This window comes from Typha latifolia, chromosome 14, assembly GCF_019914945.1.
Source record: "Typha latifolia isolate L0001 chromosome 14, TyphaL0001v2, whole genome shotgun sequence".
Taxonomy (NCBI): Eukaryota; Viridiplantae; Streptophyta; class Magnoliopsida; order Poales; family Typhaceae; genus Typha; species Typha latifolia.
This window is the reverse complement of record NC_133099.1, coordinates 7,842,501-7,857,922: the sequence shown is the minus strand read 5'-3', so window position 1 is coordinate 7,857,922 and position 15,422 is coordinate 7,842,501. Positions and strand designations below refer to the sequence as shown.

The following is a 15,422-nucleotide window of genomic DNA, read 5'->3' as shown; positions in this document are numbered from 1 at the left end:
TATAATAGCGTATGATAAATTGATAATTGAGTTTGGGTGGTATGAGGCATAATTTTTGATAAAAAATAATTATTATTCTAAAATAAAAAATTATAGTTTGAAATTAAAAAAAAGATATTTTGAAAGTAATATAAAGGAAACCAAACGGCCACTTTATCAATTGGGCCAGCATTAGAGTTGGGTCCAAATCCACAACGTTTATTAGTAGTCTCTCCTCCAAAAGCATCTCTTGCAGCGCTGGAACAGCCCACTTCGGCGTCGATGGCGTCGTCCTCACCCGGCGTCAGATCATGGCGGACGGCGTTCCTCACCCTGAGAGACGAAACCCTAGCATGTCCTTCTCCCCCAACTCTCCTCTCTCTCCTCCGCGACCTCGTCCTCTCCCACCCCTCCGATGCCCTCGCTGCCGCCGCAGCTCACCTCCCTCCCCACGAGGTACTTCGCCAATCCGAGTCCCTTCTTCCCGTACCGTATTCTCGTATGAGATGGGGAATCTTCTGCTTTTGGTCTCAGGTCACTTCGGATGTGATGCTTCTCGCGGAGTTGGCGGTGGCTGTTTCGAAGTGCCCAGATGTGGACGATGCATTGGTTCGCATATGCCATTTGGTAATAATTTTGATCTCCTTGGTCAATATTTCCTCACTGGATACGTATGATTGGAACACATGATTGCTCAGAATTTTCCAAATTGGCAAATGAACTCATAACAAGCAACATTTCTGATTTCCCGTCATCTCGCATTTATACTTAAGTTGGCAGCCTCACTCATAGTAACTAAAATTTATCTTTTTTCTCCTCTTTGAGCTGCTCATAACATTGAAGTGTCGATTTCATGCAATGTACTGATATATTTTTCTGGTGCATTTGGGCCGTTCCTGTACAGATTTATGATGTTTGCTGTAGAGTGCACCTGGAGATAAATTCTTCTTCGTGGGTCATTTTGCTGAACTTTCTTCAAGAGATTCTGGAGTGCTTACCTGAAAAAGCCTGTAGTAACAACTTAACTTCTCAGACTGCTGTAGTGAATGCGACAACTGAATGTTTGGAGATTCTCAGGTTAAATGCTATACTTTCATCGCATTGTATCAACATGAATTCTTTGTTGACTTGAGGAACGGAAGCATACATAGGAATTGTATTTGAGGTTGGAACTGATGCATAAATAAATAACATAAATAGAAAATAGGTAAGAGATAATAGTTTTGGAGATGTCCGTCCATGTCATTGTACAGAGAACCTCATTTGGAGGAGGGATTATTTTGAACTCGATACAATTGCATATATGAAGTTGTTTCATTATATGATATTAATTCTCTTCTTCTGTTAACTTATAATAATGAGCCGCTCCAATTCCTTCATGAAAATGGAGTTAAGAAACTTGAATTTGACTAAACAAGTAACACACACTATGTATAATCTGTGGTATCGCTTCAACCTCTTCAATTCCTATGTACTTATGTTCCCTTGAAATTTCTCTATGAGTTCAAGTGGACTTTTTTAGATTTTATGGGAAGATATTTAGAAAGTAGCTGTACTTAGAGCTTCTCGACCTGGATCTATTTGGCACTACTGATAGATATTTCCTCTTGATACTTTCAATTCATTTTGTGGCATCTATGAGAGGCATATAATTTTAGGATAGGAAAGTAAAATAATTCTGTATAGATTTCATCCTCTCTCTTTGTTAGTACTTACGAGTTACCACTTCTTATTTATCATTATGATCTCTGATCCTTAATTGTATTTACAATTCTTCTCAGGTTTATGGTCAAGGCTTATCGAAGAAGTAATTCATTGTCAGAGAGTGTGCAGTTAGTCCGAGTTCTCCTTTCTGTTGTTTCATGCTTGCATGCTGAACTTCTTTACTTACACCAGTCCAATGGATCTGATATTTCTGGTCATAGTACTGGAATTAGAAATATGAAGTATTCGAACCTCTGGGATATGCAGACCTTCGCATTTACTCTGATAGGAGATGTCTTATCCAGGACTGGGTCTTCCATCCCAGGAGATTTGTGGCAGTCGATTACTGATGTGAGAATATTTCTCAAATGCAGTTATTTTCTTATGAGTAGTTTCCATAATACCTTTTTCATTTTAGGTTCTGCGGAAAGTAATGGACTTTTTGTCATCAAAGAACCTTTTTATAGAGAATAATGTTATGTCAAGGTACTAATTTAATTTGTTGTCCTTTAGAATTCCTGAATGGATACTCTCAAGAATTTAAGATTTCTCCTAATTGTTCCCAGGTTCTATACCAAACTTCTTCATTGTCTCCATTTGGTTCTTTCAGATCCTAAGGGTTCTCTTTCTGGGCATGTAAGTTATGGAGTTTGGTAGTTGAACCTACTGTATCAGCATACTTTGCTGTTTTCCTTTTGACTGTTAACATTGTCTTTAAAATATAAGGTGGCAGGTTTTGTAGCAACTCTGCAAATGTTTTTTATGTTTGGGCTTCCAAGTAGGTCTTCTTTACCACCTGCAACCGGTAACTCAAAGGAGAAGGCATTTCGTTCTTTAGAACTGAATTCTGGTCTGACTACAAAAAGTGATCGTGGTCCATATAGACCCCCACACTTACGGAAAAGGGAAGGAAATAAGAGTAATCTATTGGATGCCCAGGTGTCTTCAGATTGTGAATCTTCAAGATATGATTTTACATCGTCTGATTCAGATCATAGTGATAGTGATGGATATGCAAATATTGAAGATCCTTTTCGAAGCTCAAAGGCTAGATTAGCTGCGGTTGCTTGCATACAGGTATCCATTATGCATCAACCTTATTTTATATGTATTTTTGTGTTGCGGTTTTCCACTTTGACTCGGTCCTTCGCTTTGGCTTATCATTTTCCCTTTTGATTCCAAACTTAGATCAACAGGCCTTCTTTACTTTGTGGCATGAATTATCGTGTCGGCATTGTGCCAATTGGTGGCACCTAGGGTGTCTGGACGCCCCCCTTTGCTTCCTAGCTAATGAATCTCCTTTGAGAGACGATTCATAGTTATAGTATAAACAAAATATGGAGACATATTGCTTTTGAGGGGTGAAAGGATTATTTTGAGATGAAAATTGCATTTGGATATTCTGATTGAATTTCTAAAATAATTTTGGGGAGCTTTTCTTCCTTTTGATTTGCTTGACAGTCATAAGTGGTAATGTAATAAAATTTAAATGATATAGCATTCTCCTAAATGGGGATTACAAGCTTTAATTGTATGTTGTTTTTTTTCCATACTTAACCGTCAATTTGGAAAGGTGGTATGTTTTTTTTTTTAATTCTTGGAAATACCCACGTATGCGTGTTTATGGAATATATGAGGGTTCAAGTATCAATATTAGTTGCTAGAAAACCTATATGCATCAGTTATATTGGCTATCTCGTTGTATCAACAGTTCAGTTTTAGACTATCTCTTTTAATAGTTTAAATTCTAAAAACTATATAAATGTAGGAAAGAAACTCAAAATTTTAATAAAATGGCATGGAAACAAGAAAATTTAGATAACTCAGTTAAGATAATAGCAACATAATTAAAATAGTCAAAGCCATGCCAACTCTATGATAAATTCAAAAATGCCCTTAGTCATCATTGCCATCACTTTTGTGATAGAGGTGTATAATAGCCACCTCCGCTAGAGGAGGCTGATGACCATATCTGCAACAAAAACTGTCAGAAGGAGAGAGAATATTGGGGATTACTTCACTGGGCAGTGGGCACCACCTCGTGGAGCATCAACATGCTGAATCTGCCTGGATTAGTTGGATCTATCTTGAATGGTTGAAGGAGATGCACAGAGGGAGAACAAAAAGAAAGAAAACACAAATGGAGGTGCCTTGGAGATCACTAATTGTGTTGTCCTGAGTTAAAACTCTTGTGAGTTTATTTTTTATCATCATTTTAGGTATCTTAAATGGGTTTAGAAAAATTAGATGTTTGGTTGTAACTAGGTTTACTGGTGTCATTATTACTTTTGATTCGTCATGAAATTAAAAATAAGGTGTTCCTTATCTTAGTTTAAGTAGTAGAGATTGAGGATATCTCGTGTATGATGACCAAATATCATTTAACGCTGATAGATGTCTTATATCGAAATAATATTATTAACATTAGCCTTTACAAAATTGTCTCAGAAGATGTGTCCATTTTATGAGCTTTGTTATGTAATGAGGCTTCTATGTAAGCGATACCTGCTTACTGGTAAGCAATCCGTGCTTGTATGTATGCAGTGTCCATTTGCATGCATTGCAGCTTTGTAAGTAGGGAATTCGTTCTTGTATGTACGCAGTGCTTGCTTGTAGGTACACAATGCATGCCTGCAAGTATGCAGTCTAGGCTTTTAGGTACGACAAATTTCTAGGTATGAAATGGAGGTTTCTAGGCATGAAATGCAGGTTTCTAGGAATGAATTAACAGGCTTTGCCATTTGGTCCTGTCAAGGGTAAAATGGTAAATTCACTTTGGTATTAAATTCATTTTAAATGGGGAGGAAAACCAAGCCAGCTCACATTTCTGCTCAATTTTTAATATTCCTGCTCAATTTCAATTATGTTTTCGGAAAAACTGGTGTTTGGTTACAAAATCAGGTTAGTGTCTACTAACCTAGTTTAAGGAACTCCCTATTCTTATTCCAAACAAAGCTTTATTTTCTCTAGTTGTCAAATCCGAAACCAAAACTCCAAACCATGGCCAAAGTGGCCCTGTGTTTGATGAAATGGCCTTGTATTAGCTGAGACGCCTATTTATTGACCAACTATTGGTATCAACCTACAATTCAAACTTCAAATTGAGATGTCCCTAATGACTAGCGAGAGCTAACAAATTGCAATGTAGACTTTGTGTAGAAATATAACAAACACTTGACGTGCAACTGTGCAAGCAAAACTAGAGATCTGTCATACAAGGCATGACCTAAAGTAAGTAATAAAGAAACTAGATCATGCTCAATCAATTATAACAACATGTCAATTTTTGCATGGAAAACATTGAAAAGACGATCCGATCAACTCAGACCAATCTGTTGCAAAGTAAAATCATATCTATGAGACAACACGTACAAACCCCACTGCTATGGCTATTGGTTGAAGGCACTCTTGCCTGCTAGTCACCATGGTAACCTACTCCATCTTACAATAGATTGCCCTTCAATTGATGTTCTTCGACAAAAGTCACATCTCCAATATGGTGAAGATGAACATGGTGTAGCTGCATTGAGGTCTCTTAAGAAAGCTCTAATGAATAAATGAGCTTGGTTGTGAAATGGATCTCTCTGATATCTTTGGCTCCTATGGTTTTCTTTGTGAAGAAAAGCTCAACAATATCATCCAAGAAGACCCCTTTTATAGTTGGAGAAGATCCACAAAGAAATGGGTGGCCGAATAGACAATAAAGCTGATATGACTTGATCTTGGAGGATAGGTTGGATGGGATTACAGGAATGTAGTCTGCGTAGTTTATGGAGAATATTTGCCAAATATTTATCCGATGCCAAAAAATTATGAAACTAGATGAGTTCATTCTGTAACCTCCCGATCTAAGTTTTATATTCATGTCCTCAGATTCGGAACTTACCTGGATCTAATATCGATGAAATTCTGATGGTGGTGTTGGTGGCGTGTGAAGATGATTTCGTGTTAGAAGACAACAATGGTGGATTGACTTGTAGATGGTGATGATGGCGTGGATGGAGATAGTGGTAGGGTTAGATATGATATTTAGAGAGGAAGAGCAAGAGAGAGAAGGTGGTCGGTCCTAAAAAGGGAGGGAGATCGACGAATGAGGAGGGAGGAGATTGACTCAACTAAAATTGAAACAACTTAAGTGACAATAAGTTGAAATAGATATTGACTCAACTAAAATTGATATTGCTAAGCTAAGATAATTTTCTTAACTAGACTAGTCCAATGCCATATGATATGATTCGATCTGACCCGGTTCACATCAATCCACTACGCTTCCACTGACTTGTCCTTAAAGTGATGGCTTAGGTGGGTTTTAGTAGATTGGATGGAAATCGTCTCTGTTGAAAAATGTGGCTCGATCCTCCTTTTTGGACTTGAGTTGACTATCTCTGGATCCTCCAAGCAAGCTTCTCATAGTTCTGAATTGGAAGGAAAGAGATAACTGAAACCAAAACCTAAAAATAGACCAAGTCAATCGAGTAGGTTTGATGCGAAATCAACTTGGACTAATCTTAGGTCAGCTGAATGTGTGCGCACCAGGAGCCCTATGAAGGGTCTGGCGAAGGCTCGGATCAGTTGTGGATTTAGGCAAGGTTCGAACGTATGGATGACTCGATGGGTTGATAGGTGTGTGTGCAGCCTTGGCTGGACCAATTATATTAGAGGCGTGTCCAAAGCTTGGAGAAGCACATCTGAGGTGAGTATATAGTTGATCTAGGTGAGTGATAACTTAAAAAGGATTGGACCAAGTTCCGGCTTTAGTCTCAACTCTCAAGCTCACCAAGGCCCCGTTGCAAGAAAACTGGCTTGGTTGGTTGGAGCTCATGCATGAAGATCTTGACATGGATCTCTTTCTTGGTCTCTTTCATAATTTCATCCATTTCACCCTTTGGTAATCCTCCAGGCCCTATAGCCTCAGCTCACTCATGTTCTTCCATAAGAGTCACGGTAGCTAGCTTCACGTATTCTTGCACCGAGACATTTTTTTCATCACTATAGATGCTCAGCCCCTTGTCTCTTTTTCCCGCAACATAGCTGTTGTGAGGCCTTGAACCCTTTTGTCTTGATGATCTTCTTGCCTCTGGTCTGCTTGAGCATGGTGAGGGGTAGCCACAACCCTAGGGTAGGGCTGCAAGGCATTAGATCCTCAAACAGTCAAACTATTACATACGTTGTTGTCGTCGATTGCCGCCTCGAGTTGCCATGCCTCTAGGGTGGGCAACAGTGGGCTTCCCAGATGAGTTCCCACATATCCTTCATGTTCTTTTTCAAACTCTACATGAGGTGGCGGTGGACTCGCTGTATGGACTGAGACAACAACACCCTCACGATAGAACTATTCGGACCTATTATGAGCTCTTGGATCGAAACCCCTAACCGAAGATGATCTTCCCTTTGGATCCTTATGGTGCATGTGTGAGAGGGCCTCTCTTATGTCTAGCAGGGCCTTTCTTTTGTGGAAAGCATGGTGACCATGTTTCCAATGTTAGGTTGGCTTGATGGTACCGGTGGAGTTTGCTGTGGCTATGAGGTTGGGGATGATGGCGTCCTTGTCTCTATTGCTTCTATGAGATCCACAGCTTGGTAAGACTCTCCTTGGCCTCTTGCTGCCATGGCTCTGGTCACGATTATGGTATCAGAAGAATGGTGGCTCTGATACCACTTGATATGACCCGATCTCGGAGGGTAGGTCGAATAGAGTTGCAGAAATACAGTTTGCATAACCTGTCGAGAATATTCTCTAAATAATCATCTAATGTCGCAAAATTACGAAACTAACTTGGTTCGTTATGTAATCTTCTGATCTACGTTTTTAATATTGACATTCTTCTCGTTTTATCTTGATCTAATATTGAGGAAGTTTTGTCGATTGTGTTGGTGGCAGTTGGAGATGATTTGTTAGAGGGCAACAATGGTGGATCAGATTGTAGATAGTGATGATGACAGATGGAGATGGTGGTAACAATAGATCTGATACTTTGAGGGGAAGAGGAAGGGAGAGAAGGTGGTCGACTCTAAAAAAGGAGGGGGATTGATGGATGAGGTGGGAGGAGGACCGGTGGCCAAGGTGACGGCGGCGGCTTGAGTTTGAGAAGAGGCTAGGGTTAAAGGAGAAGAACTAGAGGGAGAGAGAAGTAGGAGGTGAACTCAATCGATTAATTTTTTGATTCATCTTAACTTGGATACACTCCATAATATTTAAAGGAGGCTAACTGACTTGACCCAACAAGCTAATTAAATAAGACTCAACCAACTACTTAAACAACTTAAGTCATAATAAGTTGAAATAAATTCAACTAAAATAGAAATAGACCAAGCTAACATAATTGACTTGATTAGGTAAGTCTAATGCCGCCTGATATGATCTTATTTGACTCAGTTCACGTTAAAAGTCTAGAAGCCATCTTAGAATTATGCCGGTGTTTGAACCCACATTGTTGTCCAAAGTGCAAACCAAGGATGCTAGTATTGGTCGATCTAAACACCACCAATCGTAGCCTATTAGTTAGTTTTGAGGTCGCATCTCCTGATGTTGTACCATAGTGGACCCGTTTCTATCAGATTGGCTAAAACCATCCTATATGGGCTATTGTAATGAGTCATAGATGACATACCTTCTTCCATCTCCCTCGACATAGATGATGAGCTCCTTCGGTGGATCTAGCCATACCTCTCTCTCCCCTTTTCGCTGTCACTCTCTGCTATAGCAACAAAGAATGAGAGAGGAGGGAGTGGGAAGGTGCAAGGAAGAGAGAGAGGGAGGGAGTGGGAGAGTGTGAGGGAGAGAGAAAAAAAGGAAGGCATCGAGAGAGAGAGATAAAGAGAGAGATAGAGAGAGAACGAGTTTTAGTGAGAGATGGCAAGGAGTGAGAGAGAGTTAGTAGGAGGGAGAATGAGTTGGGGGGGGAGAGTTGGTGGGAAGAGAGGAAAATGATATTTTTTATTTGTGTGAGAAAGAGGAAGAGAGAAATAGGGATGTAGTATATTTTTTTTAGGTTTTAAATTTTATGAGGGAGTAATTTATAATTTATATCCTTTAGGATTTTTTTTGTATTTTAAAAATAATTTCTAAAATTCCACGTAATTAAAAAATAATTCGATACAGATAGTCTATAAGGACAGTTGATACTACTGTTATGCATTCTGGACGTTTGATCTAGATCCTGATATTCAGAATCTTAGTTTAAACACCTTTGAAGGATTCCTTAGGGTTTATGTTCTGGCATTTAAATGCTCTTCGAATGATGCCACAGCTCCATCTGACATTCGATTGTCATTCATATGCTCATTGAATAATAGTCATGAACTTAATTAGGGGGCAGGGGGCGTTCAAACATACCAGGGACAGTTCGAGTGGTTTCTGGTATAATAGCTGGGTTGAACCTAGAATGAAATCTGCTTCAAATTTAATCTTAAGTTATATGTGCCTTGTAATATCAGCATAAAGTATAAGGTTTGTACATTATCAATGAATGCATTTTCACAAATTTGCGATCCAACAAAAATAACACTAACGCAAACATGGAATGTGTATCTTATGCATCTGCAATTCTAGGTAGGTTTAGTGGTAGCTTGATTTCAGGAGATTATCTTGATTTTTGCTTAGATTGTAATAACTTGCATTATTTTTTTTCAATATTTAGTGAGTTTTCTTGCTTGTTTTGTGCAATTACTTTGTCTTTCGTGATGTAGTGAAGAGTTAAAAATTTAAAACCCATTCATCTTTAAGGTATCTTTATGAGTAAATATGCGTAGCTACGACTTCTCCAATAGTCTGATGTTCTGAAAGCCTTTTTGAGCTTTGACTAACTTGTCTACTTTCTACTTTTAAGGATCTTTGTCATGCTGATCCTAAGTTGCTCACTTCGCTTTGGCCACTACTTTTACCTGAGAATGATGTACTACAGTTGAGGTAAAGTTATTCCATTTTCTTCCTGCTGCAATATGTTTGCCATTTTGCTTCTAATTTGCATGATGCATGTTTCCACAGGAAGTATCAGGCAAATCTAATGACATCTCTTATCTTTGATCCTGTAATCAAGGTAAAACTCTTAAGATGTTGCAAATCTTGAATTTGTTCTTCTGTTTTTCCTGAGCAAGTATGCTTGGTCATGTTATTTTTCCCTTATATGTCTTCTGGTGTTGAGTATTCTAGAAGCTGAAACAAGTCTATTACTCAAAAACTCACTTTGCATATGAACAGTAAGGATTAAAGAGTTCCTATGAAGCGTTCTGCCATTCTTTATCTATCACATTTATTAAGTTGCAATGATTTTTGTTTCCGCTCCAGAATCTAGGACACTTATTTTTTTGACAAACCAGGCTGCAGCTCCTGTTTCATTAGAAACAGAATCTAGGACACTTATGATGGGCATTTCCCTTTTTATATGAAACCTCCACATTCTGTTCTTCCACTGATTTCATGATATGCTGCAAATATGTTCTCTATGAATAGATTCTCATTTTCTCATTTCGAACCTTTGTTTCCAGACTGTTTTAACATCCTGTAATTTTCTCTTTTTTGTTTTCAGATACGAATGGAGGCTGCTTCTGCTATTGCTGCCATGTTGGATGGGCATGCATTAGTTTTATCACAAGTAGCTGAATTCAAAGAATCTTCTAAATGCGGATCTTTTACTACACTATCATGTTCCCTTGGTCAAATTCTAATGCAGTTGCATACAGGTATTATCAAGTGCCAGGTTTATCTGTGCTGCAATCATTTTTGTAAATTTTTATTGTTGATCATTATTTATTTCAGATTATTTCTAGAAGCTGATACACCACTTTTACACTTGTCACCCTTTGATCATTCAACATTTTATTGGTGTGTGGATCTCAATTCTAATTGATAGTAATTAAATCAGCATATGGATTCATAAGAATTTTCAAATTAAATGACAATTCTCTTGTAGACTGCCTTTGCATTATTTTTTGAACTCTTTGTGTCCGTACTTTAGATAAATGAGGAAGAATCGCACACTCAACAATTTTTTGCCTGCTATATAGATATATTTGATATACTTCTGATTGGACAATTTAAAAATCTCCATGTTACATCTACCATCTATCATCTACCATCTACAGGCGATTTCATACCTTATGATGCCTCAGTTTGAGCTCACATTTGATTGTTTGAAGGAAGGAGTACAGGATCCCGAGGCCAGGTTCATTCCTGAAGGCCAAGATGAAAAGATAAGAAAGAAGAAGCATGTTGTTTGTGCAGTGGAATATAGAATAAATAACAGATTTTGAAAGGACAAGAAAGGGAAAAGGCATAGAAGAACCTCATGTAAAGATGGTAGTAACTAGTAAGGCAAATGCAGATGACAATGTCCGTGTGATGCCCTCCCATCTCCGTGTGATGCCCTCTTCATACTATCTCTTCCATTTTGCCATTTTTAGTCTCGCTGCAAATCTAGGCTTGTGAGGTACACCGAAGCCTTTTTTCTTTTGTTAATAAGCAACTTAAAAGTCTATTGAGTCGAGTAATAGGTTAGCGGATCTCCCTGCCACAGCATGCAATATAGTGGGTCCATGGCTGATGTGGTGCCTGCCTCAAGCCCCAAATGCCATTCCATGCCAGTACAGGAAAACTGTGGTGGATGGAGGGGCAGCATGCTATGCCTTCTGCCGCAACTGCTTTTTATATACAGATATTTCTAGAAAAACAATTTATCTATCTTTTAACTAGGAAAGATATTACCCAAAAATTAAATTTGTGAGCAGTAAGCATGACATATATGAAAAATACTACAGAATAATTTCCATCATGCTTCTCACATGAAGTCGATTAGGAGATAGTGTGTAGAGATTGGTGTTGTCATCTTCTAATTAAGAGAGGAGAGGTAGAGTGGCGCATCAGTGGAGATTGACTGCCGTCCTTTCCCGTAATCTAACCAATCACTTGAGTGGAGAGCTAGCTAGTGTGAGATAGTGTGAAGCATGGTGTACCTTCATGAGAAACTTATCAATCAAGAGATGACGAATGAGGCTAGGGGTATACAGTGTGATAAACCTATATAAAGAGAGCATGGTTCGAAGTATTGATCAGTATCAATATGTATAGGCCGATATGTATAGGAATCAGTCATTGCCAATCTGAAACAAGAGAAGAAACTAGTGTTTTTCTTGGTTTCAGCCTAGTATTGGTTGTATTGATCGAATATTGTCCATATCAGTTGTATCGATCCATATTGTCCGAATCGGCTATTTTATTTATTGTATCGACTAAAGAGTTAATTTGAATTCTTTCCAATGCTAAATATATTCAGCTCGGGGCATAAATTGAATCCAAATCAAGACGTGTTATTGATGTCTTGTTGTTTCGATTGTTCCTTTTGTTGCATTTTTTCTCTTCTCACTCTGCTTGTTTTTCTTTTAACCAAGGTTCTTAAAATCGGTATCGAGATTAGGATTGGCCGTTTCGAAAAACGATATGTATCGGCCGTATCGGCTATTTGTATTAGATCGAACTATTTTAATTAAATATTAAATATTATTTAAAAATATTGAGAAATTTTTAAAAATTTACAAAAAACTATAATAAAATAAGAAATAATAATTACTCACATATAAAGCCTAAAAAGTAAAAATCTCTCTTCCTCCCTCTCTTCTTTTCTATTCCTTTAACTGTTAGTCTGAATTATCCATTCTCTCCCACTTTTTTCTTTATCTTTCCCTCTCTCTCTCTCCCCCTCACTCTTTTTTTTTTATCTTTCTCTCTCCCTCACTTTCTTCCTCTTTCCCTCTCTTTCCCTCTCTCTCTCTCTATAGCTGTTGGCTGTTGCTGTCAGCAGCAGCTGACAGCTGCAGCTAGCAGCATCAGCAGGCAGTTGTCTACTGTTGTCAGCAGTATTAGACGGCTGCAGCTACCAACATCAGCAGTAGCAGGCAGCTGTCTGTTGTTGTTGTAAGGCCGAAACCAGCCAACTGACTGGTTTTGGCTATAGCCGATCCTGAACCGTTTCAGCCGATCCCACTCGGGATCGGTCGAAACTGGAAACTATGCTTTTAACACCCTCTACACTTATCTCTGTTGCAAATGTTGTTGTTAGCAAGGTTTGTCGGATTGGTCGATCCTGATCTAGATCGGGATCGGTCAGACCCGATCCCGATCCATGGTCGATTCCAGTCAAATGACTAGAATTGGTTAGGATCAGAATCGGCCGGTTTTGATCAAATTGGGCCAGATGCATTATGGATTTGATTCGGATCTAGCCCGAAGACATCAATTATTGATGTCCCCAAGCTCTTTCCCTTTTTCTTTTTACTCTTTTTTTCGCACTCTCTTTTTCACTCCTTTCTCCTTTTATTTTCACTCTCACTTTCTAAAGGAGGGATCTAGCTCTAACAAACTCTGGCAACGCAAATCTCACTCTAGTGAACTTCAATGAACTATGGTTCATCAAGTATTCATTGTTTGAAACAATCACATGATTCATATGCTAATTATTATTCTCCTTAATATCCTCCTTATACTCAGACACAAGATTCATATATTAATTATTATCTTTCTTAGATTCAATAAGATCAATTTGATATGAATGATATGATGCAATCACTTTTTGGAGCATTAGACCCTAGACATTATTAGTTTCAAACTTAAGGTGATTATGATGACGACCACAGGGATTTACGAGAGCCAACTCGGTATTCATTGGATTTTTAGTACTTTTGTTCAAAGTTCGAAAAAATCGGGATCGGCCTTCTGAAAAAAATGATACATATCGGCTATATCGGTCGCTTGGATCAGATCGGACTTTTTAATTACATAAATTCTAAATATTATTTTAAAATACAGGAAAACTTTTAAAAATTTAGGAAAAAGCTTATCAAAAATAAGAAAAGAAAAAAGAAAAACTATGGTGCAATAAAAATTGAAAAAAAGAAGAGATTTGAAAGAGCGTGAGTGGAAGAAAAACATATATGTATTTGATATAACTATTTGTATTGATTATTAAGAAAAACATATATGTATTTGATAGTTTCAGCCATACGATCGTTTTGGCCAGTATATATATTGTTTTGCATCTGGAATGCTTTTTTAATTACTTAAATTCCGAAAAATGATATAAAACATAGCAAAATGTTACATGTTTAGAAAAAAGGGAGAAAATAGGAGTTTAGAGTTTAGATTATTCACAGAAGATAGTCACAACATAATACAAAGACTGAAAATGCCCAAAACAAATATCAAATTCCTATTAAATTTAGTAAATACACTTACTTATTGCCATCATTTTCTCTCTAGCAAATGTGGCTAAAAGCAACCTACAAATGAGGCTAACAACCAAGGTTCGAAAAATCAGAATCAGAATCGGTCTTTCGAAAAAACGATACGTATTAGCCGGATCAGCTGTATTAGTCGCTTGGATCAAATCGAATTTTTTTGAATTACATAAAATTCTAAATATTATTTAGAAATATAGAAAAGTTTCTTAAAATTTAGAAAATATGATAAAAAAATAAGAAAATAATTATTATTCACATATGAGCCTTACAAATTAAACAAAAGCATGGTTCGCCGTATCGGCTAATATCGATACGGATCGACTGATCTGGATCGGGATCAGTTGAACCCGGCCAATCCAGGCTCTATTCGAACTCTTTCTCTTTTTCATTCTTTCTTTTCACTCTCTCTTACTCTTTTTCTTTCTTTTCACTCTCTCATACTCTTTTTCTTTCTTTTACTCTTTCTTTCTTTTTTTTTTCTCTTACATATAATCATTATTTTTCTTACGGAGAGATCTTGCTCCGGTGAACTCCAACGAACTCCAGTGAACTCCGACAAACTCCAGTATATAATTTTTTAATTAATTTTCTTATTTCTCTCTCATTTTTTTCATTTCTTCCGGTCTCTCCCTTTTTCTTCTCTTTTCTTTTTCTTTTTCTTCTTCTTCTTTACTGCATCATGGTTTTTTTTTTGTTTGATTTTTTTGCACTCACTCTTTCTAATCTCTTCTTTTTGTCAACTTTTATTGCACCATAGTTTTTCTTTTTTCTATTCTTATTTTTGGTAAGCTTTTTCCTAAATTTTTAAAAGTTTTCTTGCATTTTTAAATAATATTTAGAATTTTATGTAATTAAAAAGTCCGATTAATCCAAGCGATCGATACGGCCGATATGGCCGATACGGTTGATATGTATCGTTTTTTCGGAAGGCCAATCCCGATTTTTCGAGCCTTATTTAGAACCTTGAGGGAGACGAGGAATATGATAGAGATGGTATTTTCTTTTTCCTTTTGTTACTAGGACTGCCGGCAGTCGGCCAACAAATTGCATATAACACTGAAATATGTAAGAGGGCTGCCATTTTGGCTGCCTACCACCATGCGGGGGCATCATCCACCAACATGGCCTACCAAGATGGCCTTTATGTTGCCAAGCTGCAAAATGGCTCCACATGTCGTCTTGCGATGCAATCAAGTAGCGCTACCGCTTACTCGTCTGCCTAAGTGCCTGCATTAAACACTTCTAGAACACATACCTTTTATATTTCGCTTTCTATTGTTCGTGAAACTGAAGAATTTTCCTTGCTTTAACCCATGCACTTAGCCATCAAATTGATAGCTTTGTGGTTAGTATTTCTACAGTATCATCTTGCAATATTTCGACATTTTCTTCCTGCACTTTCTGATAGAGGCAATAGCTTATTCCATTTTAATGTAATTCCATCTTCATCTTCAATGCAAACAGTGGAGTCCGATTTTTTTGCTATGATTACCAAATTGCTACTACTT

The 15,422-nt window shown here is 37.6% G+C and overlaps 1 protein-coding gene across 2 annotated transcripts in view; it reads left to right on the top strand.

Annotated features, from left to right (window-relative positions):
- The first annotated feature begins 175 nt into the window (after positions 1–175).
- LOC140801035 (uncharacterized) overlaps positions 176–15,422 on the top strand; it is a 39,936-nt gene continuing 24,689 nt past the window's right edge. For both annotated transcript variants that reach the window (XM_073156025.1, XM_073156024.1), the window contains exons 1-10: positions 176–435; positions 514–606; positions 884–1,056; positions 1,761–2,034; positions 2,102–2,169; positions 2,250–2,319; positions 2,410–2,760; positions 9,513–9,592; positions 9,671–9,722; positions 10,212–10,365. In XM_073156025.1, coding sequence (XP_073012126.1) covers positions 262–435; positions 514–606; positions 884–1,056; positions 1,761–2,034; positions 2,102–2,169; positions 2,250–2,319; positions 2,410–2,760; positions 9,513–9,592; positions 9,671–9,722; positions 10,212–10,365 — 1,489 coding nt within the window. In that variant the 5' untranslated portion in view covers positions 176–261. The remainder of the gene's footprint in view (positions 436–513; positions 607–883; positions 1,057–1,760; positions 2,035–2,101; positions 2,170–2,249; positions 2,320–2,409; positions 2,761–9,512; positions 9,593–9,670; positions 9,723–10,211; positions 10,366–15,422) is intronic.